The following is a 27,433-nucleotide window of genomic DNA, read 5'->3' on the forward strand; positions in this document are numbered from 1 at the left end:
TGACAGGACGATGAGAAGATAAAGGGACAGTTCACCCAAACAATTACAATCCAGTCTTTGTCCACTTAACTAGTGTCATCAAACGTATGTAAATATTGATAAATAACAGCACTGATGATTTAAAATCGTTGTTTTTGCTCCAGTACTCTCTGCATTTTTATTTTTTTGCTCTTCTCTCCAATGACAAGTTGACACATGCACGGCTGTTGTGCTTCATGAAAATCTATAATTTTTATGCCCCAAAATGTTGCATTAATTTCTCCCCGTGGTAACAAATAGCCTGGTGATGTTTTCCAAGGTCTTGTTCTAAGTTAGAAACTGTCAACAGTGATGAGTGATTAGGCGATTTAAAATGTTTCTTTGAGCCGTGTGGTTGTGTTGCGAGACTGGATGCTGCGTCTGTTGACAACTTGATGAAGAAGAGTCAGTCATTATCTCCTCACCCGTCCGAGGGTAATGTTTTCCTCTTAACGACGACACCAGATTAACCAGGATTCTTCACGGTGTAACAAGGAAATTATAGGTTTTCAAGAAGCTATTAAAGGAACAATTCACCAAGGAATGAAGACTCAGTCGTCTGAGTCAGGTGAAGTTTCGTTGTCCACAAAACATTTCTGGAGCTTCGCAGCTAAACAGTTTCTACCTGGGTGTCAGGGGACGTTTTAAAACGTACAAAACAACCAAAAGAATATATACATGTATATAAAATGGCTCCATACAGCCCGTCCAGCGTCATCCAAGTCTCCAGAAGCCCTGTGATCCCAAATTGATTTGATATTTACACCCTTTTTTAAGCTGAAGTCTTCACTGTAGCTGCTAAACTGGAAGGGTATTGGATTACATTAGATGAGCTGCTTCAGTTCGTACGCTGCAACGCTGTTTCACTGTGAAGCTCCAGAAATGTTTTGTGGACTACGAAACTTCACCTGACTTTAAATCAGCGTGGGGGGAGGAGATGATGACTGAGTTTTGTTATGAGTTTTCTTATTTTGCCCGTTGAATGTGAACATTTCAAAAAAGGTTTTGAGTGTCTGCATGTGCCAGTGGGGCGTCACAATAAGAGAAGGCATATGTTAATATAGAGACTGGGTGGGGAGAAAACATGAGCCAAAGTGAGTGAGTTATTAATTCAGAAAATATTTGGCATATTGGATATCGGCAGGAATTCAATATCGTGCTTTTCTACAATAAACTAATATTTACATGAAAGCAGTGAATGAAAACGAGCATCAAATTGCATTTTTTTTTGCATTTTCTTTCTCTGGAAATTGACTACTGTGTTCCCAACCTGCAGCTGTTCTCCCAGTGAAAACACTGTTATTATTATCGTGTTGGAAATTACAGTCGAACTACAAAAAGAAGAAGAGCTTCGTCAAAACAAACCAGAATCCTTTCAACAAAAAAACTCTAATTCTAACCTCGACCCTGCAGCCGAGCCTCAAACCTCACACAGCCCTTTGAAGAATCGAGGACCAGAGAAAATTACTTCACCTCTCAAGGTTTTTTCTTTAAATAGCGCTTTACAAACACACACACACACACACACACACACACACACACTCACACACACACACCAGTGGCAGCATCATCATTCCTCATCTCGCTCGAGGAGCCGGGATCGAACCGCCAACCCTGCAATCAGTGGAGCATCACCTCAATTCACCCAGGTGTTAAACTCCAACTGCTCACACACACACACACACACACACACACACACACACACACACACACACAAACTCAGAAGAAAAACTCAAAAACCACATGCACATGCAACACACACCTGCACCTCGCCTTTTAGTGGTCTCATTAACATCACCACATGTCTTCAGTCACAAGACCTTCTCATATACACTGATCTTATTGTGTGTGTGTGTGTGTGTGTGTGTGTGTGTGTGGTACTCACGTCTGTCTCTGTGGCAGTCGCTCCTGAAATGGGTCATAACAAAAGCAGAAGAAGACGAAGAGGAGGAGGAGGAGGAGGAGAGGAATAAAACCTGCGACTCAGAGTGTGAACGTCTGACTGATGCTCCCCTCACTGAGAGAGAGGGAGGGAGGAGGAGGGAGGGGTGACCGCTGAGTATGGCAGTGGGTCGTACCATCCAACACTCAGCTGAGAGGGGTGGAGGAGGGGTGACCGGTTCATTAATCTGGTGAGGGAGAGAGAGGTGGTGTAAAGCAGGAGGACAGAATAGAAAAGAAGAGATGGTTCAGTCCTCTCATTCATCCAGGTGATGACACACTGAACCTTTGTGGTGAAGTTTCTCCACTTATCCTGCACATCCAGGTCCACAGACAGTCAGGTAATCCTCAGTGTTTGTCCTGTGGAGGTGCTGCGCCCCCTACTGGATGAAAACATGTTTCTTAATGTCTAACTGAAATGAAATTGACTGTTTTTTCTTTAATATAATCTGTGTAGATCATCCTGATCTCCTCTGTGGTGCTCCATCAGCAAAGATGGAGAACTTGTTTCTATACAGCCGATCAAATCCTCAGTTGAAGCAGTGAGGTCACTCTCCCATCATCAGCAGATGACAACTCACGTATAGTTTTTATCTTATCTGAAACAGAAACATGAACACAGGTCTTGTTCAAGCTTGTTGAATGTGCCACAAAACAATCTTTCACCGAGGAAGAGTTCACTGCTGAATTTAACTCGCAGGACAGACGGTTAAAGGAACAGTTCACCCAAAAAAGTGAGAATCCAGTCATTATCTTCTCACCGTCACGCTGATGGAAAGTCAGGTGACGTTTCGTAGTCCACAAAACATTTCTGGAGCTTCACACTCACGTTATCCTAAATGTTTCCACCAATATTCAAACCCACAGAAATCCACATTTCAACTCAAGGTTTCCTTCATTTGGTTGCCTGTCACTACTTCAGGGGTCGGGAAGTCAGTGAATGAGGATAAATGTGGGGTTAATAAAACTTTAAAACATTACCTCTGTCAGCATTTAGCCTGAGTCACATCAGATAGATTTTCACAGGTAATGGTGGTTGTTTAATGGTGTTTTCACCACCAGCAAAGTGAGTTTGACTGCAGGATCATTTGTGTTTATTCACGTTCAAAAGACATCTCCAGATCAGATGTTAACCAGGTGTTTGTTGCTCCAGAGGGCCTGGATCTGCACCTGACTCTGACTGGTCGTCCACACAACTTTCTGCAGAAGACTTTTATGTTGTTTTGACAGAGAGACCCGAAGTTACAAAAGAAATACCCATAAAATGGCTTCATTTACCTCCTTTTTTAGGCCAACTGTAGCTGCTAAGCTTAAAGTATTAGTGTGCACACTGTCTGAAGTGGGTGCACGAGCTCCACTGTGCACTGAAGGTGTCTTTTCAAATCAATTTGGGATCTCTGGGGCTTCAGGAGACTTGAATTATGTTGGAACAGCTGTATGGAGCCATTTTAGGTTGTTTTTTTCAGTCCCCAGCTGCTTCAGTTGTTTAGGAAATGATGCAACACTGTTTTACTACGACTTTCCATCAGAATGTGGGTATAATAGGACAGGAAGAATATATATATTTATATATTCTTCCTGTCCTATTCCTATAGGTATAGGGAGATAATTCACGTCACACTGTCGGATCGTGTAGCTGCAGTGCAAGTTTGTTTTCTTTGTCTCCTGCTCCCCTGCCGGGGCTCAGCCTGTCAGCTTCTGCCTTTTTAAATATGATTTTTCTTTTGCAGCACAAAAAACAAAAATCTTTACATCTTTATTGTACTGTGGTGGAGGAAGACACCATATATATCAAAACCTGGACAAATAAAACCAAAACTATCTGCATGAATTAAACCTTTAAATATATCTTTTAGTTTTTAGATTAGACTAGTTGTAATCTCTTGATCGATCTCGGAGCCGGTTCAGTTCAAGCCTCAACGCTGCAGGATTTTCTGGATATCGATGTTGAGAATAAACATGTTTACCTCCAGAATTCAGGAGGCTTTGATTGGTTGATATAAGTTCAATTAGTGTTAATAAATTGACCCGGGTCAGAGGGAGGCGGAGGCTCTGCCGGCCCGACCGACCAGCCGTCATCTCACTCTGTTTTAATTACAAAATCCATTAAATGATTTCATTTTAATTAAAGCTGTCCTATCTAATTAAGATATGTTGATGAGGAGAGCCGGGGCCCTCTCCTGGGCCTCTCTATTTATCTCGGAGTTAACCTCCGTCAGCAGCCGGCGAACAGCCTCCCAGCCTCCCAGCATGCATTTCAATGAGGGTTTATCCATCAGACCACGGGGTCACTGAAACACACACCAACAGGGCTGTTTACAGCTTTAATCTTTACTGAAAAACCTTCAGATGATTTTAGATTCTGCTCTAAAATTTCATTAACATATAAATCCTGTGGTGAGAGGCAGCTTGTTCCCGCTACGAGCCTCAGCAGGGAAAAAACATTCTTATCATCTGAAGTCTCTGAAAACGTCGTCCATGTTTTTATCATCTCCCGCTTCGAATACTAAAAGTCTGTGTACGTGGGAGTGAGTCAGTCTTCCCTCTCACATCTGCTGTATGTGCACAACGCTGCTGCAAGGTTTAAAAACTGGTTCCCGTCAGCGTGAACATCCGTCTTTTTATTCATTTTGATATTAAAGCACTCCATGGTTTGACTCCCAACACCCGACCAACACCACTCAGGTCCTCCGACCAGTCTCCTCCGGTCGTCCCTCGGGCTCGGACACAAGCTCAGGGGCGAAAATCTAATATCAACTTCAGAGAGGGCAATTTCATGAAATTTTCTCAAGAGCAACTCCTGACGGGGAACGAAGAGCAGTGCTGTAACTCTGCAGACACACACTCATTGATTGGTGAGGATTATAAATGTGTTTAATAACACTGAGAGGAAGAGGTGAAGAAGTGTCCTTTGTTTGAACTACTAACTACAGATACATTGGGAGGGAATAATCATATCTTTCCCAAGATGGAGGTTCACGTCCTCCCCACCACATCAGATCTGCCACCTCGACCTCTTTCCTTTAACATTTGATAAATATTAAACTTCTCCTCTGGTCTCTCATAGTGGATGTTAAAGTGGATTTTATCTTGAACTCTGAGTTTATGCCTGATCTGTTATTGCCTGCTCTTTCCACTTGATTGTCTTTTGTCGTTGTTTTAAAGCACTTTGGTCAACTCATGTTGTTTTTAAAAGTGCTTTGGAAATAATGATAATCGACTTAAAACTCTGATTCTTACATCATTCATTGTTTCTTATTTTACAACTCGAGCATTTGCCTTTTTATTCTCTCGCTGTAAACACACATGAATATAAATAAACAAATATTTGACATCTTTGAGATATTCTTGAAATATGTTTTTATTTCTCTGCTGTTGTTCAGTCGTTTCTGTTTGATTTTGACATGTTGGTGTGCCTTGATTGCCATTGTAATCAACCTTTTCTCCTGTTTTCCGAGAGCGACCAACACAATTTTTGCCCACATTGTCTTAAAAAGAGCAAAAAGTCATCATCTCTTTTCTCAATATCAGTAAAGTGTCTGAGAAAAACTGAATTAATAGACCATCAGGCTGATTTACCAGGAGCTCACCGTGTTTCTGCACGAACTCCAAGGACTCGAACCATCAACCCTGTTGCCGTGGTAACTGGCTCCGGTGTGACATAGGGGTATTCTGCTCAGTTTAATCCAACTGTCACCGTCCCAGCTGCTAATCCCTCCACTTAATGGAGGCTTATAGCGGTTTTCACTCACTCAGACGCACACGAACATATGCAGGGAAATCACACCTGTATAAACACACACACACACACACACACACAAAAACACACCCACACACACATAAACGTCAATATTGCCAACAGGGCACTGAATGTCTCCACTATCTAAGAGGGGACCTCTGCTTCTGGCCTTTTTAAAAAAACAAAAAATAGAATAGAAAATCATCACAATGACATCAGAAACTAAGAAATTATTTTATTCATGAAAAGGTCGACAATAGAAACACAAAGCAAACTGTCAAACTAAAAAAAACAACAGAAAAATCAACATGTGTTTTCTAAATACTGAGACAGCAGGTGAAGCTTAATGGGTTGAATTCTGTGATTTTTAATTTCAACAACCTATTTAAACCTAGTTGCCAGGTTAGGGGGAAAAAAAGGTTAACGTTAGCTTGTTAGTGTTAGTAAAGTTAGCTAGTGCACAAACTGGCAACCACCTGAGGGGGCAGATGATGGGAACAACAGCGGTGTTGTGACGTGGATGTGATGGAAGGAGATGGAGCTCCACATTTAGTGCCTGAATGTTCTCAATAACACCTTTAAAGAAACAACATCGTGGATATTAGAGTTTTTCACCGTTCAGCTGCAACACAATATTGTTCGTCACCATCCAGCCGCCTCACTGTCTCCTCTTTCACAACTTTCTCTGAGCCAAAACCGAGCCCCGTCCAATCCGGTGCAGCGCTGTGCATTCTGGGTGTTGTAGTTCTTCTACCTTTTGAGTAGAAGTGAACACCACAGCACCTTTACTCTGTTTTCTCTGCTCATGTAGCATCAATTTCAAAAATATTTGTCTTTCTACTGCAGAGAGAGACAGTTTTATTTAAGAACGTCTTTCCAGAGATGAAACACTTCTTTAACTGCTCTGTTTCACTGTCACACACACCTTCAGGGGTGATATCTTTACTGGGAGTTCATCCATAGTGAAAAAGTATGGAAACATTCTCTCAGTGAAAGTGTGTTTGAAGGTGTGTAGACGTGTGTTAGTATCAGAATCAGAGAACGACAGCTTTCCTCTGTTCCAGTCCAGATTCACTCTGATCCTCTGAAGCTTTTTCTGCACTACGAGATCCGTGGTTGGAGCTGAAACTGACCGCACTGAGTATTCACCACAGGAATATCTTATTATCCATAATCCAGACAGTATGTGTCCCTTCCTCTGAGCAGACTCTGCTAACACACCCAGACACCAGTGTGTACTGTCTCCAACCTCGACGTCCCAGCTGTGAGTCCCTGAGTTAAAGCCTTCAGAGCCCAGGACAGACCAGTAATAAGCAAACCTCTCTGGATTATCAGGAAGCTGCTGTCTCTCTCCTGGTCTCACACTGCTCAGATCTTCAGACAGGATGAGGTTTGCATGAGCCGTGTTTGGCTCCAGAACCACAGGAGTGTAGGAGACCATGTCCTTCATCTTGGTCCAGATGTTGAAGCTCAGGTTGCCCAGGTGTTTGGCCTGGTCTATCAGAGCTCCTGAGGGCAGCTGTGGATCCTCCAGCAGGAGGCGCTGCTGGACTCTTTCCTCTGCAGCCTTGTAGTTGTGCAGGAATGAGACGTCTTCAGCTCTCAGCTCCTCCTCTGTGGCTCTGACTGTGTGTGAAAGAGCTGCTATCTCTCTGCTCAGAGCCTCCATCTTCTCCTTCATCATCTGACTCTTCTGCTCCTCTTCCTCCCTCAGTGCAGCCATCCTGGCCTCCTCTTCCTCTTCTAGAAACTGGTGCAGCTTCTTAAACTGCTCCTTAATCTGCCTCTCTGTGTGTCGGGCCTGGACCTTCATGTGTTCTGCTGTTTGATCAAACTTCACTTTAACTCGTTCAAAAACCTTTAACTTCTTCTTTAAAGGCTCCAGAGTTTCCTGAAGTTTCTTCTTGTGTTGTCGTGCAGCTTCATCGATGGGTCTGAATCTGTGGTTGGTGTGTTGTTCTGAGTCTCTGCAGACGAGACACACCGGCTGCTGATGGTCCAGACAGAAGAGTTTGAGTTTCTCAGAGTGCAGACTGCAGAGATCCTCTGAAGCTCTCTGATCTCTCTCCTGTAAGAAGGTCTCACACAGGTTCTTTAACACCAGGTTTGAAAGTGGTAGATCCTTTGAAGATCTTCTCTTACAAACTGGACACTCACGTGTTTGTCTCTCTGTCCACCAGCTCTGCAGACAGTCTTTACAGAAGCTGTGGCTACAGGACAGAACGACAGGCTCTCTGAAGACATCATGACACACCGGACAGCAGAGATCCTCCTCTAATCTGGAAGCCATTTTGTCTCTGAGTGACGCTGGGAACACAGCAGACAGTACAGTCAGTCACAGCTCCACTTCCTCCTTCACTTCACTGAAGTTTACTTTCAGTTCTGGTTCTAGTCGGACTCACCTTCAGTGTGTGGAGCGTCTGCAGTGTTGTAGTTTCCTCCTCCTCTCTCCTGTAGATGAACTCACTCAGAGGACGTTGTTAGTTCAGTCTGAAGGTGAATCTGATCGTCTGTTTGTGGGTCTGTACTAAAGACACACACACACACACACACACACACACACAGACAAACTGTTTCCTGGTTTGTGTCATGTGAGTCAGATGAGGGCGGAGCTTTGTCAGACCTCTGCTGAATGCTGTTGGTTCACATGTGATTCAGTGTTTCAGTCCAAAGTGTTGATTCACTGCTGGAAATGTCGTCTGATACACTTGTTGTTGTTGTTGGAGGGGCTGTAGTCCATCAGAACCAGCGCCAGCACTGCCTGAACTGTAGTGTTCTCTGTTATATTATTACTTATATTAAAGGTTCATCATTCTCTGAAACTTGTCAAGAGGAAATATTAACCTCAAAATATATTAACTTGATAATATCGTCACATTTATTTGGGCTCCAATATCTTCATGTTGTGTTTATTGTTTGTTCAGCCTTGATCCAAAAACATCTTACAAACGTTTATTTAACATAACTGATTTTAAATGATTACAGTCTTTATGAAAGGATTCAGATTGAGCCACACTGAGATATTTAGATCACAATATTTGTTGTGTTGACAGACAGGAAGCAGTGAAACAGGTATTTCTGTTGACCAGTTACTTTAACACAGAGTCTGTTTTGTTCACTTACGTCCTGAATGTTTGACGCGTAAATTATTTTTATTCTGACAACAATTTAATTTATTAATTATCAATCTGGACTAGAACTTCAAATAAAGTTTTTGGATCTGAACAACAAAACATGCAGTTATTACTTTATTTATTTATTTATTTATTTATTTGTGCCCATCCTTTATTTGGTTCTTCATGGTCACAAACACACTCTCACACACACAAAAATACACCCACACACACATACACGTCTATATTGCCAACAGGGCACTAAATGTCTCCACTATCTAAGAGGGGACCTTTGTTTCTGGTCATTTCGAAAAAACTAAAATAGAATAGAAAAGCTTCTTTTAAGGTCTTTTAACAGAATATTACTTCAAATGTGTTTTTATAATTTTTTTTAAAGAAATTGCCAAGAGGGGAATTCATCCTTCAGTGACGTCTACCTATCAAAGAGGGGACTTACACAAACACACACATGCATCATCACATTGAGATCAGAAACTAAGAAATCATTTTACTCATGAAAAGGTCGACAATAGAAACACAAAGCAAACTGTCAAACTAAAGAAACAACAACAGAAAAATCAACATGTGTTTTGTGAATAATGAGACAGCAGGAGGAGCAGCTGCAGCTTAACGGGTTGAATTCTGCGATTTTTAATTCAAACAACATGTTGACGACGTTTTTATGTTGACAAATCATTTTTAAAATAAAACATCTACAGAGCTCGTAGAACGGTGCAGAATAAAAGTCTCTCTTTTCCTTCAAAACATTATTATGATTGTGAATAAATGATTTTAAAATGTTTGTCAGGTCCAAATTATTTGTTCTGTTTATCTCTGAGTCAGAATTCTGACAGTTGGTTCAGCTTCTAACAAGGTTTGTCAGCCAATAGTATCACACAGTTTGTATCACGTGGTGTCTGTGTGTCGTCACTGATCAACAGTCTTGGTAGTTGCCAGTTTGTGAGGAACAAGGTTAATGTTAGCTAGCTAGTGTTAGTAAAGTTAGCTAGTGCACAAACTGGCAACCACCTGAGGGGGCAGATGATGGGAACAACAGCGGTGTTGTGACGTGGATGTGATGGAAGGAGGAGATGGAGCTCCACATTTAGTGCCTGAATGTTCTCAATAACACCTTTAAAGAAACAACATGGTGGATATTAGAGTTTTTCACCGTTCAGCTGCAACACAATATTGTTCGTCACCATCCAGCCGCCTCACTGTCTCCTCTTTCAGAACTTTCTCTGAGCCAAAACCAAGCCCCGTCCAATCCGGTGCAGCGCTGTGCACTCTGGGTGTTGTAGTTCTTCTATCTTTTGAGTAGAAGTGAACACCACAGCCCTTTGACTCTGTTTTCTCTGCTCATGTAGCATCAATTTAAAAAATATTTGTCTTTCTACTGCAGAGAGAGACAGTTTTATTTAAGGACGTCTTTCCAGAGATGAAACACTTCTTTAACTTCTCTGTTTCATTGTCACACACACCGTCAGGGGTGATATCTTCACTAGGAGTTTATACCCAGTCTCAATGTATGGAAACATCCTCTTAGTGAAAGTGTGTGTGAAGGTGTGTAGGTGTGTGTTAGTATCAGGATCAGAGAACGACAGCTTTCCTCTGTTCCAGTCCAGATTCACTCTGATCCTCTGGAGCTTCTTCTTCACTACGAGAACAGTGGGTAGAGCTGATGGTGACTGCACTGAGTATTCACCATTTAATAACTGTATCACCCGTAATCCAGACAGTATGAATCCCTTCCTCTGGACAGACTCTGCTAACACACCCAATCTCCAGACTGTACTGTCTCCAACCTCGACGTCCCAGCTGTGAGTCCCTGAGTTGAAGCCCTCAGAGCCCAGGACAGACCTGTAATAATCAAACCTCTCTGGATTATCAGGAAGCTGCTGTCTCTCTCCTCGTCTCACACTGCTCAGATCTTCAGACAGGATGAGGTCTGGATGACCAGTGTTTGGGTCCAGAACCACAGGAGTGTAGGAGACTATATCCTTCATCTTGGTCCAGATGTTGAAGCTCAGGTTGCCCAGATGTTTGGCCTGGTCTATCAGAGCTCCTGAGAGCAGCTGTGGATCCTCCAGCAGGGGGCGCTGCTGGACTCTTTTCACTGCAGCCTTGTAGTTGTGCAGGAATGAGACGTCTTCAGCTCTCAGCTCCTCCTCTGTGGCTCTGACTGTGTGTGAAAGAGCTGCTATCTCTCTGCTCAGAGCCTCCATCCTCTCCTTCATCATCTGACTCTTCTGCTCCTCTTCCTCCCTCAGTGCAGCCATCCTGGCCTCCTCTTCCTCTTCTAGAAACTGGTGAAGCTTCTTAAACTGCTGCTTAATCTGCCTCTCCGTGTGTCGGGACTGGACCTTCATGTGTTCTGCTGTCTGATCAAACTTCACTTTATCTCCTTCAAAAACCTTTAACTTCTTCTTTAAAGACTCCAGAGTTTCCTGAAGTTTCTTCTTGTGTTGTCGTGCAGCTTCATCGATGGGTCTGAATCTGTGGTTGGTGTGTTGTTCTGAGTCTCTGCAGACGAGACACACCGGCTGCTGATGGTCCAGACAGAAGAGTTTGAGTTTCTCAGAGTGCAGACTGCAGAGATCCTCTGAAGCTCTCTGATCTCTCTCCTGTAAGTAGGTCTCACACAGGTTCTTTAACGCCAGGTTATAAGGTGGCTCCATTGAAGATCTTCTCTTACAAACTGGACACTCACGTGTTTGTCTCTCTGTCCACCAGCTCTGCAGACAGTCTTTACAGAAGCTGTGGCTACAGGACAGAAGGACAGGCTCTCTGAAGACATCATGACACACCGGACAGCAGAGATCCTCCTCTAACCTGGAAGCCATTTTGTCTCTGAGTGACACTGGGAACACAGCAGACAGTACAGTCAGTCACAGCTCCACTTCCTCCTTCACTTCACTGAAGTTTACTTTCAGTTCTGGTTCTGGTCGGACTCACCTTCAGTGTGTGGAGCGTCTGCAGTGTTGTAGTTTCCTCCTCCTCTCTCCTGTAGATGAACTCACTCAGAGGACGTTGTTAGTTCAGTCTGAAGGTGAATCTGATCGTCTGTTTGTGGGTCTGTACTAAAGACACACACACACACACACACACACACACACACACACAGACACACACACACTGACAAACTGTTTCCTGGTTTGTCTCATGTGAGTCAGATGAGGGCGGAGCTTTGTCAGACCTCTGCTGAATGATGTTGGTTCACATGTGACTCAGTGGCTGTGTCCAAATTCAGGGGCTGCAGCCCTCGAAGGGCGCATTTGAAGGCCAATTACGTCACAACACCGCACGAAGGCTGTCCAAATTCGAAGGCTCCTTCAAATGCAGCCCACAAATGCAGCCTGCACTTCCCTCTTTTTGGAGGACGCACCGCTACTATCCTTCCCGGCCTGCTATATCCCAAGATCCTTTGTGCAGCGCTGCTCAGTCCCGAAACAGAAGAGGAAGCAAGAGAAAATGGCGACATCAAGTGGCGCAGACATGACATTTAAATTTAAGTAATGGGTTTATACTCGGTTTTTACTCATTTGAACATCCAACACCAGATATGTTAAACTTCAAGGGACTATAAAACCTCCAAATTTCAACTTTCAGTTAAAATGCGTGACGCTGGTAATACTATGGTAAATATAGTTGTTATTCACCAATGGGTTAATGTTTATTTTGTAATGTTGATAATTCAATTTAGATTTGACACATTGAATACACACAAATGAATTTACACGTTTGATAGATTTGAACCAAAACAGACTTTACTGCATGAACACCTGGTGACGCAACCAGGAAATGCTCCGAAGGCTGGACCGTCCCATTTAACAACGGTGGACGCGGCCTTCAAGGTCTCTCCAAAGGACCCGGCCTTCGTGGGCCGCAAAGGCCGCGTCCTTGAAAGCTGCAGCCCCTGAATTTGGACACAGCAAGTGTTTCAGTCCAAAGTACTGATTCATTGCTGGAAATGTAGTCTGATACACTTGTTGTTGTTGTTGGAGGGGCTGTAGTCCATCAGAACCAGCACCAGCACTGCCTGAACTGTAGTGTTCTCTATTATATTATTACTTATATTAAAGGTTCATCATTCTCTGAAACTTGTCAAGAGGAAATATTAACTTCAAAATATATTAACTTGATAATATCGTCACATTTATTTGGGCTCCAATATCTTCATGTTGTGTTTATTGTTTGTTCAGCCCTGATCCAAAAACATCTTACAAGCGTTTATTTAACATAACTGATTTTAAATGATTACACTCTTTATGAAAGGATTCAGATTGAGCCACACTGAGATATTTAGATCACAATATTTGTTGTGTTGACAGACAGGAAGCAGTGAAACAGGTATTTCTGTAGACCAGTTACTTTAACACAGAGTCTGTTTTGTTCACTTACGTCCTGAATGTTTGACGAGTAAATTATTTTTATTCTGACAACAATTTAATTTATTAATTATCAATCTGGACTAGAACATCAAATAAAGTTTTGGGATCTGAACAACAAAACATGCAGTTATTACTTTATTTATTTATTTATTTGTGCCTATCCTTTATTTGGTTCTTCATGGTCACAAACACACTCTCACACACACAAAAATACGCCCACACACACATACACGTCTATATTGCCAACAGGGCACTAAATGTCTCCACTATCTAAGAGGGGACCTTTGTTTCTGGTCATTATGAAAACACTAAAATAGAATAGAAAAGCTTCTTTTAAGGTCTTTTAACAGAATATTACTTAAATGTGTTTTTATAATTTTTTTAAAGAAATTGCCAAGAGGGGACTTCATCCTTCAGTGACGTCTACCTATCAAAGAGGGGACTTACACAAACACACACACACACACATCATCATCATCATCACATTGAGTTCAGAAACTAAGAAATCATTTTACTCATGAAAAGGTCAACAATAGAAACACAAAGCAAACTGTCAAACTAAAGAAACAAAAACAGAAAAATCAACATGTGTTTTGTGAATAATGAGACAGCAGGAGGAGCAGCTGCAGCTTAACGGGTTGAATTCTGTGATTTTTAATTCAAACAACATGTTGACGACATTTTTATGTTGACAAATCATTTTTAAAATAAAACATCTACAGAGCTCGTAGAACGGTGCAGAATAAAAGTCTTTCTTTTCCTTAAAAACATTATTATGATTGTGAATAAATGATTTTTAAATTTTTGTCAGGTCCAAATTAATTGTTCTGTTTATCTCTGTGTCAGAATCTGACAGTCGGTTCAGCTTCTAACGAGGTTTGTCAGCCAATAGTATCACACAGTTTGTATCATGTGGTGTCTGTGTGTCGTCACTGATCAACAGTCTTGGTAGTTGCCAGTTTGTGAGGAACAAGGTTAACGTTAGCTAGTTAGTGTTAGTAAAGTTAGCCAGTGCACAAACTGGCAACCACCTGAGGGGGCAGATGATGGGAACAACAGCGGTGTTGTGACGTGGATGTGATGGAAGGAGGAGATGGAGCTCCACATTTAGTGCCTGAATGTTCTCAATAACACCTTTAAAGAAACAACATGGTGGATATTAGAGTTTTTCACCGTTCAGCTGCAACACAATATTGTTCGTCACCATCCAGCCGCCTCACTGTCTCCTCTTTCAGAACTTTCTCTGAGCCAAAACCGAGCCCCATCCAATCCGGTGCAGCGCTGTGCACTCTGGGTGTTGTAGTTCTTCTACCTTTTGAGTAGAAGTGAACACCACACCCCCTTTACTCTGGGTTCTCTGCTCATGTAGCATCAATTTCAAAAATATTTGTCTTTCTACTGCAGAGAGAGACAGTTTTATTTAAGGGCGTCTTTCCAGAAATGAAACACTTCTTTAACTGCTCTGTTCCACTGTCACACACACCTTCAGGGATGATATCTTCAGTTCATCCATAGTGAAAAAGTATGGAAACATCCTCTCAGTGAAAGTGTGTGTGAAGGTGTGTAGGTGTGTGTTAGTATCAGGATCAGAGAACGACAGCTTTCCTCTGTTCCAGTCCAGATTCACTCTGATCCTCTGGAGCTTCTTCTGCACTACGAGATCAGTAGATGGAGCTGGTAGTGACCACACTGAGTATTTACCTTTGTCTAACATTATTCTCCATAATCCAGACAGTATGAATCCCTTCCTCTGGACAGACTCTGCTAACACACCCAGTGACCAGCCTGTACTGTCTCCAACCTCGACGTCCCAGCTGTGAGTCCCTGAGTTAAAGCCCTCAGAGCCCAGGACAGAACAGAAAAGATGAAACCTCTCTGGATTATCAGGAAGCTGCTGTCTCTCTCCTCCTCTCACACTGCTCAGATCTTCAGACAGGATGAGGTTTGGACCAGCAGTGTTTGGGTCCAGAACCACAGGAGTGTAGGAGACTATGTCCTTCATCTTGTTCCAGATGTTGAAGCTCAGGTTGCCCAGGTGTTTGGCCTGGTCTATCAGAGCTCCTGAGGGCAGCTGTGGATCCTCCAGCAGGGGGCGCTGCTGGACTCTTTCCACTGCAGCCTTGTAGTTGTGCAGGAATGAGACGTCTTCAGCTCTCAGCTCCTCCTCTGTGGCTCTGACTGTGTGTGAAAGAGCTGCTATCTCTCTGCTCAGAGCCTCCATCTTCTCCTTCATCATCTGACTCTTCTGCTCCTCTTCCTCCCTCAGTGCAGCCATCCTGGCCTCCTCTTCCTCTTCTAGAAACTGGTGCAGCTTCTTAAACTGCTCCTTAATCTGCCTCTCTGTGTGTCGGGCCTGGACCTTCATGTGTTCTGCTGTTTGATCAAACTTCACTTTAACTCCTTCAAAAACCTTTAACTTCTTCTTTAAAGGCTCCAGAGTTTCCTGAAGTTTCTTCTTGTGTTGTCGTGCAGCTTCATCGATGGGTCTGAATCTGTGGTTGGTGTGTTGTTCTGAGTCTCTGCAGACGAGACACACCGGCTGCTGATGGTCCAGACAGAAGAGTTTGAGTTTCTCAGAGTGCAGACTGCAGAGATCCTCTGAAGCTCTCTGACCTCTCTCCTGTAAGAAGGTCTCACACAGGTTCTTTAACGCCAAACTTAAAGGTGGTACATCCTTTGAAGATCTTCTCTTACAAACTGGACACTCACGTGTTTGTCTCTCTGTCCACCAGCTCTGCAGACAGTCTTTACAGAAGCTGTGGCTACAGGACAGAAGGACAGGCTCTCTGAAGACATCATGACACACCGGACAGCAGAGATCCTCCTCTAATCTGGAAGCCATTTTGTCTCTGAGTGACACTGGGAACACAGCAGACAGTACAGTCAGTCACAGCTCCACTTCCTCCTTCACTTCACTGAAGTTTACTTTGAGTTCTGGTTCTGGTTGGACTCACCTTCAGTGTGTGGAGCGTCTGCAGTGTTGTAGTTTCCTCCTCCTCTCTCCTGTAGATGAACTCACTCAGAGGACGTTGTTAGTTCAGTCTGAAGGTGAATCTGATTGTCTGGTTGTGGGTCTGTACTAAAGACACACACACACACACACACACACACACACACATTGACAAACTGTTTCCTGGTTTGTCTCATGTGAGTCAGATGAGGGCGGAGCTTTGTCAGACCTCTGTTGCATGATGTTGGTTCACATGTGACTCAGTGGCTGTGTCCAAATTCAGGGGCTGCAGCCCTCGAAGGGCGCATTTGAAGGCCAATTACGTCACAACGCCGCACGAAGGCTGTCCAAATTCGAAGGCTCCTTCAAATGCAGCCCACAAATGCAGCCTGCACTTCCCTCTTTTTGGAGGACGCACTGCTGCTATCCTTCGCGGCCTGCTATTTCCCAAGATCCTTTGCGCACCGCTGCTCAATCCCGAAACAGAAGAGGAAGCAAGAGAAAATGGCGACATCAAGTGGCGCAGACATGACATTTAAATTAAAGTAATGGGTTTATACTCGGTTTTTACTCATTTGAACATCCAACACCAGATATGTTAAACTTCAAGGGACTATAAAACCTCCAAATTTCAACTTTCAGTTAAAATGCGTGACGCTGGTAATACTATGGTAAATATAGTTGTTATTCACCAGTGGGTTAATGTTTATTTTGTAATGTTGATAATTCAATTTAGATTTGACACATTGAACACACACAAATGAATTTACACGTTTGATAGATTTGAACCAAAACAGACTTTACTGCATGAACACCTGGTGACGCAACCAGGAAATGCTCCGAAGGCTGGACCGTCCCATTTAACAACGGTGGACGCGGCCTTCAAGGTCTCTCCAAAGGACCCGGCCTTCGTGGGCCGCAAAGGCCGCGTCCTTGAAAGCTGCAGCCCCTGAATTTGGACACAGCAAGTGTTTCAGTCCAAAGTACTGATTCATTGCTGGAAATGTAGTCTGATACACTTGTTGTTGTTGTTGGAGGGGCTGTAGTCCATCAGAACCAGCACCAGCACTGCCTGAACTGTAGTGTTCTCTATTATATTATTACTTATATTAAAGGTTCATCATTCTCTGACACTTGTCAAGAGGAAATATTAACTTCAAAATATATTAACTTGATAATATCGTCACATTTATTTGGGCTCCAATATCTTCATGTTGTGTTTATTGTTTGTTCAGCCTTGATCCAAAAACATCTTACAAGCGTTTATTTAACATAACTGATTTTAAATGATTACAGTGTTTATGAAAGGATTCAGATTGAGCCACACTGAGATATTTAGATCACAATATTTGTTGTGTTGACAGACAGGAAGCAGTGAAACAGGTATTTCTGTTGACCAGTTACTTTAACACAGAGTCTGTTTTGTTCACTTACGTCCTGAATGTTTGACGAGTAAATTATTTTTATTCTGACAACAATTTAATTTATTAATTATCAATCTGGACTAGAACATCAAATAAAGTTTTGGGATCTGAACAACAAAACATGCAGTTATTACTTTATTTATTTATTTATTTGTGCCCATCCTTTATTTGGTTCTTCATGGTCACAAACACACTCTCACACACACAAAAATACACCCACACACACATACACGTCTATATTGCCAACAGGGCACTAAATGTCTCGACTATCTAAGAGGGGACCTTTGTTTCTGGTCATTGTGAAAAAAACTAAAATAGAATAGAAAAGCTTCTTTTAAGGTCTTTTACCAGAATATCACTTCAAATGTGTTTTTATAATTTTTTTAAAGAAATTGCCAAGAGGGGACTTCATCCTTCAGCGCCGTCTACCTATCAAAGAGGGGACTTACACAAACACACACACACTAATAAATCATTTTACTCACGAAAAGGTCGACAATAGAAACACAAAGCAAACTGTCAAATTAAAAAAAGAGAAACAGAAAAATCAACATGTGTTTTGTGAATAATGAGACAGCAGGAGGAGCAGCTGCAGCTTAGCAGGTTGAATTCTGTGATTTTTAATTCAAACAACATGTTGACGACATTTTTATGTTGACAAATCATTTTTAAAATAAAAAATCTACAGAGCTCGTAGAACGGTGCAGAATAAAAGTCTCTCTTTTCCTTAAAAACATTATTATGATTGTGAATAAATGATTTTAAAATGTTTGTCAGGTCCAAATTAATTGTTCTGTTTATCTCCGTGTCAGAATTCTGACAGTCGGTTCAGCTTCTAACGAGCTTTGTCAGCCAATAGTATCACACAGTTTGTATCACGTGGTGTCTGTGTGTCGTCACTGATCAACAGTCTTGGTAGTTGCCAGTTTGTGAGGAACAAGGTTAACGTTAGCTAGTTAGTGTTAGTAAAGTCAGCCAGTGCACAAACTGGCAACCACCTGAGGGGGCAGATGATGGGAACAACAGCGGTGTTGTGAGGTGAATGTGATGGAAGGAGGAGATGGAGCTCCACATTTAGTGCCTGAATGTTCTCAATAACACCTTTAAAGAAACAACATCGTGGATATTAGAGTTTTTCACCGTTCAGCTGCAACACAATATTGTTCGTCACCATCCAGCCGCCTCACTGTCTCCTCTTTCAGAACTTTCTCTGAGCCAAAACCAAGCCCCGTCCAATCCGGTGCAGCGCTGTGCACTCTGGGTGTTGTAGTTCTTCTACCTTTTGAGTAGAAGTGAACGCCACAGCCCCTTTACTCTGTTTTCTCTGCTCATGTAGCATCAATTTAAAAATATTTGTCTTTCTACTGCAGAGAGAGACAGTTTTATTTAAGAACGTCTTTCCAGAGATGAAACACTTCTTTAACTGCTCTGTTCCACTGTCACACACACCTTCAGGGGGGATATCTTCAGTTCATCCACAGTGCCAATGTATGGAAACATCCTCTCAGTGAAAGTGTGTGTGAAGGTGTGTAGGTGTGTGTTAGTATCAAGATCAGAGAATGACAGCTTTCCTCTGTTCCAGTCCAGATTCACTCTGATCCTCTGGAACTTCTTCTGCACTACGAGATCAGTGGATGGAGCTGGTAGTGACCGCACTGAGTATTTACCTTCGTATAACATTATTCTCCATAATCCAGACAGTATGATTCCCTTCCTCTGGGCAGACTCTGCTAACACACCCAGACACCAGTGTGTATTGTCTCCAACCTCGACGTCCCAGCTGTGAGTCCCTGAGTTAAAGCCCTCAGAGCCCAGGACAGACCAGTGAAGATGAAACCTCTCTGGATTATCAGGAAGCTGCTGTCTCTCTCCTCGTCTCACACTGCTCAGATCTTCAGACAGGATCAGGTTTAGACCAGCAGTGTTTGGGTCCAGAACCACAGGAGTGTAGGAGACCATGTCCTTCATCTTGTTCCAGATGTTGAAGCTCAGGTTGCCCAGGTGTTTGGCCTGGTCTATCAGAGCTCCTGAGGGCAGCTGTGGATCCTCCAGCAGGGGGCGCTGCTGGACTCTTTCCTCTGCAGCCTTGTAGTTGTGCAGGAATGAGACGTCTTCAGCTCTCAGCTCCTCCTCTGTGGCTCTGACTGTGTGTGAAAGAGCTGCTATCTCTCTGCTCAGAGCCTCCATCTTCTCCTTCATCATCTGACTCTTCTGCTCCTCTTCCTCCCTCAGTGCAGCCATCCTGGCCTCCTCTTCCTCTTCTAGAAACTGGTGCAGCTTCTTAAACTGCTGCTTAATCTGCCTCTCTGTGTGTCGGGCCTGGACCTTCATGTGTTCTGCTGTCTGATCAAACTTCACTTTAACTCCTTCAAAAACCTTTAACTTCTTCTTTAAAGGCTCCAGAGTTTCCTGAAGTTTCTTCTTGTGTTGTTGTGCAGCTTCATCGATGGGTCTGAATCTGTGGTTGGTGTGTTGTTCTGAGTCTCTGCAGACGACACACACCGGCTGCTGATGGTCCAGACAGAAGAGTTTGAGTTTCTCAGAGTGCCGACTGCAGAGATCCTCTGAAGCTCTCTGATCTCTCTCCTGTAAGAAGGTCTCACACAGGTTCTTTAACGCCAGACTTAAAGGTGGTCGTTCCTTTGAAGATCTTCTCTTACAAACTGGACACTCACGTGTTTGTCTCTCTGTCCACCAGCTCTGCAGACAGTCTTTACAGAAGCTGTGGCTACAGGACAGAAGGACAGGCTCTCTGAAGACATCATGACACACCGGACAGCAGAGATCCTCCTCTAACCTGGAAGACATTTTGTCTCTGAGTGACGCTGGGAACACAGCAGACAGTACAGTCAGTCACAGCTCCACTTCCTCCTTCACTTCACTGAAGTTTACTTTGAGTTCTGGTTCTGGTCGGACTCACCTTCAGTGTGTGGAGCGTCTGCAGTGTTGTAGTTTCCTCCTCCTCTCTCCTGTAGATGAACTCACTCAGAGGACGTTGTTAGTTCAGTCTGAAGGTGAATCTGATCGTCTGTTTGTGGGTCTGTACTAAAGACACACACACACACACACACTGACAAACTGTTTCCTGGTTTGTGTCATGTGAGTCAGATGAGGGCGGAGCTTTGTCAGACCTCTGCTGAATGCTGTTGGTTCACATGTGACTCAGTGTTTCAGTCCAAAGTACTGATTCATTGCTGGAAATGTAGTCTGATACACTTGTTGTTGTTGTTGGAGGGGCTGTAGTCCATCAGAACCAGCGCCAGCACTGCCTGGACTGTAGTGTTCTCTATTATATTATTACTTATATTAAAGGTTCATCATTCTCTGAAACTTGTCAAGAGGAAATATTAACCTCAAAATATATTAACTTGATAATATCGTCACATTTATTTGGGCTCCAATATCTTCATGTTGTGTTTATTGTTTGTTCAGCCTTGATCCAAAAACATCTTACAAACGTTTATTTAACATAACTGATTTTAAATGATTACAGTCTTTATGAAAGGATTCAGATTGAGCCACACTGAGATATTTAGATCACAATATTTGTTGTGTTGACAGACAGGAAGCAGTGAAACAGGTATTTCTGTTGACCAGTTACTTTAACACAGAGTCTGTTTTGTTCACTTAATATTCATCTGACTCCGTCAGTAAATCTACAAACATTTACAAAGAGTGTCGTCAGTAAGAGACTGAGAGTTTAGTCACACTGACTGAAGACAAATGCAACTGTTTAATAATCAGCATTAAAGGGACGCTACGTAGTTTTGGAGAAATTCAAACTCAGAATTTTAATATTTACAATATTAATGAGATCATAATACAAACTTTTCTCCATCAGTGAATAAACCAGCTGTTCTCAGAGGAAAATAAGATCCAAGAACACTGTTTGAAGCTAGAGAGGTGGCAGGGTCCGCCACATATAAACAAAGTAACACAGTATAAATAGCGTTGTCCTTTAAGGTCAGTTTGTTTATTCAGTTTATTCAGTCATGAAAACAAAGAGAGTTTGATTATTTAGTTTGTTTTGGCAGAAAAAACAATCGGCCAATGAAAATCTTTGTCTTCTGATTGAAGTTATATTTTGGGGAAACATGAGGAGAGTCTGGAGGTGGAGAACTGAAGTGGTTTTAATTATCTGCTCACATGAAAACACTTTATTATAACGACCTAATTATCTCATTTACTCACCAACGTTACGTCCTGAATGTTTGACAGTTAAATTATTTTTATTCTGACAGCAATTTAATTTATTAATTATCAATCTGGACTAGAACTTCAAATAAAGTTTTTGTATCTGAACAACGAAACATGCAGTTATTACTTTATTTATTTATTTATTTCTGCCCATCCTTTATTTGGTTCTTCATGGTCACAAACACACTCTCACACACACAAAAATACATGTCTCATTTTGGACCTTTTCTAAAGGGAGAAACAGCAGAGAGATTCTGTTCTTCAGTCAGCAACATCACATGAACCCAAATTGAGACGTCCACCTTAAATACAGAACGACTCGTCCTCTCACTGAACAGAAGACTAACAGCAGAGTTCAACTGATGGAGACTGAAAACACACAGAATCACAATCATAGTGACTTTATTGCATCAAAAGGAGAAAGAAAAGGTACATTTACAGTATTTTGGATCATTTAATATATTTATTTCATTACAAACATTTCATATGTGTCATAAAACTTTGATTTATAGTTTGTAAACTTTATAATCTGGACTAGAATTTGAAATAAAAATTTTAGATCTTAACAACGAAACATGCAGTTATTAATTAATTAATTAATTTATTTGTACCCATCCTCACACACACATAAACACACACACACACAAAAATACACTCACACACACATACACATAAATATTGCCAACAGGGCACTAAATGTCTCTACTATCTCAGAGGGGACCTCTGTTTCTGGTCATTTTGAAAAAACGAAAATAGAATAAAAAGCTTCTTTTGAGGTCTTTTGCGAGAATATTACTTCAAATGTGTTCTTATAATTTTTTAAAAGAAATTGCCGAAGAGGACTTCATCCTTCAGCTACGTCTACCTAACAACACACCCACACACACACACACACCTACACACACGCACACACACACACACAGCCAATAGTATCACAGTTTGTATCACGTGGTGTCTGTGTGTCGTCACTGATCAACAGTCTTGGTAGTTGCCAGTTTGTGGGGAAAAAGGTTAACATTAGCTAGTTAGTGTTAGTAAAGTTAGCTAGTGCACAACCTGGCAACCACCTGAGGGGGCAGATGATGGGAACAACAGCGGTGTTGTGACGTGGATGTGATGGAAGGAGGAGATGGAGCTCCACATTTAGTGCCTGAATGTTCTCAATAACACCTTTAAAGAAACAACATGGTGGATATTAGAGTTTTTCACCGTTCAGCTGCAACACAATATTGTTCGTCACCATCCAGCCGCCTCACTGTCTCCTCTTTCAGAACTTTCTCTGAGCCAAAACCGAGCCCCGTCCAATCCGGTGCAGCGCTGTGCACTCTGGGTGTTGTAGTTCTTCTACCTTTTGAGTAGAAGTGAACACCACAGCCCTTTTACTCTGTTTTCCCTGCTCATGTAGCATCAATTTAAAAAATATTTGTCTTTCTCCTGCAGAGAGACAGTTTTATTTAAAGACGTCTTTCCAGAGATGAAACACTTTTTTAACTGCTCTGTTCCACTGTCACACACACCTTCAGGGGTGATATCTTCAGTTCATCCACAGTACTAAAGTATGGAAACATCCTCTCAGTGAAAGTGTCTGTGAAGGTGTGTAGGTGTGTGTTAGTATCAGGATCAGAGAACGACAGCTTTCCTCTGTTCCAGTCCAGATTCACTCTGATCCTCTGGAGCTTCTTCTTCACTAGGAGAACAGTGAGTGGAGCTGATGCTGACCACACTGAGTATTTACCACAGAATAACATTATTATCCATAATCCACACAGTATGTCTCTCTTCATCTGAGCAGACTCTGCTAACACACCCAGTTCCCAGTCTGTACTGTCTCCAACCTCGACGTCCCAGCTGTGAGTCCCTGAGTTAAAGCCCTCGGAGCCCAGGACAAACCAGGTTACCTCAAACCTCTCTGGATTATCAGGAAGCTTCTGTCTCGCTCCTCCTCTCACACTGCTCAGATCTTTAGACAGGATGAGGTTTAGACCAGCAGTGTTTGGGTCCAGAACCACAGGAGTGTAGGAGACCATGTCCTTCATCTTGGTCCAGATGTTGAAGCTCAGGTTGCCCAGGTGTTTGGCCTGGTCTATCAGAGCTCCTGAGGGCAGCTGTGGATCCTCCAGCAGGAGGCGCTGCTGGACTCTTTCCACTGCAGCCTTGTAGTTGTGCAGGAATGAGACGTCTTCAGCTCTCAGCTCCTCCTCTGTGGCTCTGACTGTGTGTGAAAGAGCTGCTATCTCTCTGCTCAGAGCCTCCATCTTCTCCTTCATCACCTGACTCTTCTGCTCCTCTTCCTCCCTCAGTGCAGCCATCCTGGCCTCCTCTTCCTCTTCTAGAAACTGGTGAAGCTTCTTAAACTGCTGCTTAATCTGCCTCTCTGTGTGTCGGGCCTGGACCTTCATGTGTTTTCCTGTTTGATCAAACTTCACTTTAACTCCTTCAAAAACCTGTAACTTCTCCTTTAAAGGCTCCAGAGTTTCCTGAAGTTTCTTCTTGTGTTGTTGTGCAGCTTCATCGATGGGTCTGAATCTGTGGTTGGTGTGTTGTTCTGAGTCTCTGCAGACGAGACACACCGGCTGCTGATGGTCCAGACAGAAGAGTTTGAGTTTCTCAGAGTGCCGACTGCAGAGATCCTCTGAAGCTCTCTGATCTCTCTCCTGTAAGAAGGTCTCACACAGGTTCTTTAACGCCAGACTTAAAGGTGGTCGTTCCTTTGAAGATCTTCTCTTACAAACTGGACACTCACGTGTTTGTCTCTCTGTCCACCAGCTCTGCAGACAGTCTTTACAGAAGCTGTGGCTACAGGACAGAAGGACAGGCTCTCTGAAGACATCATGACACACCGGACAGCAGAGATCCTCCTCTAATCTGGAAGACATTTTGTCTCTGAGTGACGCTGGGAACACAGCAGACAGTACAGTCAGTCACAGCTCCACTTCCTCCTTCACTTCACTGAAGTTTACTTTCAGTTCTGTTCTGGTCGGACTCACCTTCAGTGTGTGGAGCGTCTGCAGTGTTGTAGTTTCCTCCTCCTCTCTCCTGTAGATGAACTCACTCAGAGGACGTTGTTAGTTCAGTCTGAAGGTGAATCTGATCGTCTGGTTGTGGGTCTGTACTAAAGAGACACACACACACACACCGACAAACTGTTTCCTGGTTTGTCTCATGTGAGTCAGATGAGGGCGGAGCTTTGTCAGACCTCTGCTGAATGCTGATTGGTTCACATGTGACTCAGTGTTTCAGTCCAAAGTACTGATTCACTGCTGGAAATGTCGTCTGATACACTTGTTGTTGTTGTTGGAGGGGCTGTAGTCCATCAGAACCAGCGCCAGCACTGCCTGAACTGTAGTGTTCTCTATTATATTATTACTTATATTAAAGGTTCATCATTCTCTGAAACTTGTCAAGAGGAAATATTAACTTCAAAATATATTAACTTGATAATATCGTCACATTTATCTGGCTCCAATATCTTCATGTTGTGTTTATTGTTTGTTCAGCCTTGATCCAAAAACATCTTACAAACGTTTATTTAACATAACTAATTTTAAATGATTACAGTGTTTATGAAAGGATTCAGATTGAGCCACACTGAGATATTTAGATCACAATATTTGTTGTGTTGACAGACAGGAAGCAGTGAAACAGGTATTTCTGTTGACCAGTTACTTTAACACAGAGTCTGTTTTGTTCACTTAATATTCATTTGACTCCGTCAGTAAATCTACAAACATTTACAAAGAGTGTCGTCAGTAAGAGACTGAGAGTTTAGTCACACTGACTGAAGACAAATGAAACTGTTTAATAATCAGCATTATCAGAATCAGAATTCCTTTATTTGTCCTGCAAATGGGGAAATGTCTCTGTCACAGCAGCCAAAGGACAGTAATTACAATAAATAATAATAAAAAGTAAAAAATAAACAATATAATGAGAAGATAAGAAATAGAATCGACTCGTATATACATAGTATTTACAACATGAACAGTATAATTATAAACAGTATGGTATCTTTATTTACAAATAATAAATATGGGTATTAAAAACTGTCCAGTTAGTGCAAACCAAAATGTATATGGATATGTGTAGAGTTTTTTATGGCACAGTGCACATGTGAGGTCTACTGGGAGCAGTGCTGGTTGTACAGTCTAACAGCAGCATTAATGAAGGACCTGCGATACCTCTCCTTCACACACTTGGGGTGTATCAACCTGTCGCTGAAGGAGCTGACCAGTGCGGTGATAGTGACCTGCAGGGGGTGGGACTCCTTCACCAGCAGCGATGACAGCTTGTCCATCATCCTGCTCTCTCCCACCACCTGCACTGGGTTAAGAGGGCATCCCAGGATGGAGCTGGTCTTCTTGATAAGTTTATCAAGGCTCTTCCTATCTGCTGCCGAGATGCTACTGCTTCAGCAGACTACTCCATAGAAAATGGCTGATGCCACCACAGAGTCATAGAAAGTTGTCAGGAGTGCCCCCTGCACCCCACAGGACCAGAGCTTCCTCAGCAGATGGAGTCTGCTCTGACCTTTCTTGTATGTTGCTGCAGTGTGATCAGTTCAGTCCAGTTTATTGTTCAGGTGAACTCCCAGGTACTTGTAAGATGTCACCATCTCAATGTCTGTTCTCAGGATGTTCACCTGTGTGCAGGGTTGTTTGCGCCTGCGGAAATCCACCGCCAGCTCTTTGGTCTTCCCGGCGTTGAGCTGGAGGTGGTTCTGCTGGCACCAGTCCACAAAGTCCTGAATAAGTCCTCTGTAGGCTCTGTCGTCCCCGTCCCTGATGAGGCCGACGATAGCAGAGTTGTCAGAGAACTTTTGTAGATGGCTGTGGGGTGATTGGTGGGAGAAGTCTGCAGTGTACAGGGTGAACAGGAAAGGGGCCAGGACTGTTCCCTGTGGGGCCCCAGTACTGCAGACAACTGTGTCCGACACATAGTCCCGAATCCTCACATATTGTGGCCGGTTGGTGAGGTAATCAAGGATCCAGGTTGTGAGGTGTTGGTCCATCCCCGTGAGCTCCAGCTTGTCTCCCAAAAGTGCAGGCTGAATGGTGTTGAAAGCACTGGAGAAATCAAAGAAGATGATCCTCACAGTGCTTCAAGGCTTCTCCAGGTGGGACAGTGATCTGTCCAGGAGGAAGATGATGGCGTCGTCCACTCCGATGCCAGGTTGGTAGGCAAACTGGAGTGGGTCCATAAAAGGACCCACCAGAGGGCGGAGATGGACAAGGACCAGCCGCTTTAGGGTCTTCATCAGGTATGAAGTGAGAGCAACTGGTCTGTAGTTGTTGAAGTCCTTAGGGTGAGGGATCTTTGGTACTGGTACCACGCAGGAGGTTTTCCACAGCAGTGGCACTTTTCCCAGCTTCAGGCTCATGTTGAAGATGTACTCCACAATCCTGCACAGCTGGTCTGCACAGGACTTGAGGAGCCTGCAGCTGATCCTGTCTGGACCCGTGGCCTTCTTCACCTTCATCTTCCTCAGTTCGTTCCTTACCTGGATAGTGGAGAGGGACAGATTGGAGCAGGGGGGCTGAGTGTCGGGGGGGGCAGTGGGGGGAGTCTGCAACATGAAAGCAGTGGAGAGGGAGGTAGAGGTGAGAATGGGGCAGGAACAGGGGGGTGGAAGAGGTGGTGGGGGGCAGCAGAGATGACAGGGC

At 43.1% G+C, this 27,433-nt stretch overlaps 5 protein-coding genes across 5 annotated transcripts; all 5 read right to left on the reverse strand.

The window, feature by feature from the left end:
* Window positions 1–5,913: 5,913 nt before the first annotated feature.
* LOC141001105 (nuclear factor 7, brain-like) lies at window positions 5,914–8,222 on the reverse strand. The gene is made up of 2 exons (XM_073472072.1): window positions 8,101–8,222; window positions 5,914–8,005 (listed from the first exon to the last, which is right to left on the reverse strand). The coding sequence occupies exon 2, from the start codon at window positions 7,986–7,988 to the stop codon at window positions 6,594–6,596; it is 1,395 nt and encodes a 464-aa protein (XP_073328173.1). The 5' UTR covers window positions 7,989–8,005; window positions 8,101–8,222; the 3' UTR covers window positions 5,914–6,593.
* Window positions 8,223–9,298: 1,076 nt separating this feature from the next.
* Window positions 9,299–11,664, reverse strand: LOC141001122 (nuclear factor 7, brain-like). Its single transcript, XM_073472092.1, has one exon. The coding sequence runs from the start codon at window positions 11,652–11,654 to the stop codon at window positions 10,263–10,265; it is 1,392 nt and encodes a 463-aa protein (XP_073328193.1). The 5' UTR covers window positions 11,655–11,664; the 3' UTR covers window positions 9,299–10,262.
* Window positions 11,665–13,826: 2,162 nt separating this feature from the next.
* LOC141001740 (nuclear factor 7, brain-like) lies at window positions 13,827–16,255 on the reverse strand. Its single transcript, XM_073472902.1, has 2 exons — window positions 16,157–16,255; window positions 13,827–16,061 (listed from the first exon to the last, which is right to left on the reverse strand). The coding sequence occupies exon 2, from the start codon at window positions 16,042–16,044 to the stop codon at window positions 14,656–14,658; it is 1,389 nt and encodes a 462-aa protein (XP_073329003.1). The 5' UTR covers window positions 16,045–16,061; window positions 16,157–16,255; the 3' UTR covers window positions 13,827–14,655.
* A 1,911-nt stretch (window positions 16,256–18,166) lies between these two features.
* Window positions 18,167–20,585, reverse strand: LOC141000509 (nuclear factor 7, brain-like). The gene is made up of 2 exons (XM_073471212.1): window positions 20,497–20,585; window positions 18,167–20,401 (listed from the first exon to the last, which is right to left on the reverse strand). Exon 2 carries the CDS (start codon window positions 20,382–20,384, stop codon window positions 18,996–18,998), a length of 1,389 nt encoding a protein of 462 aa, XP_073327313.1. The 5' UTR covers window positions 20,385–20,401; window positions 20,497–20,585; the 3' UTR covers window positions 18,167–18,995.
* A 1,639-nt stretch (window positions 20,586–22,224) lies between these two features.
* On the reverse strand, window positions 22,225–24,876 carry LOC141001136 (E3 ubiquitin-protein ligase TRIM35-like). Its single transcript, XM_073472115.1, has 2 exons — window positions 24,761–24,876; window positions 22,225–24,666 (listed from the first exon to the last, which is right to left on the reverse strand). Exon 2 carries the CDS (start codon window positions 24,647–24,649, stop codon window positions 23,261–23,263), a length of 1,389 nt encoding a protein of 462 aa, XP_073328216.1. The 5' UTR covers window positions 24,650–24,666; window positions 24,761–24,876; the 3' UTR covers window positions 22,225–23,260.
* Window positions 24,877–27,433: the final 2,557 nt, after the last annotated feature.

This window comes from Pagrus major, chromosome 8 (genome assembly GCF_040436345.1).
Source record: "Pagrus major chromosome 8, Pma_NU_1.0".
NCBI classification, from domain to species: domain Eukaryota; kingdom Metazoa; phylum Chordata; class Actinopteri; order Spariformes; family Sparidae; genus Pagrus; species Pagrus major.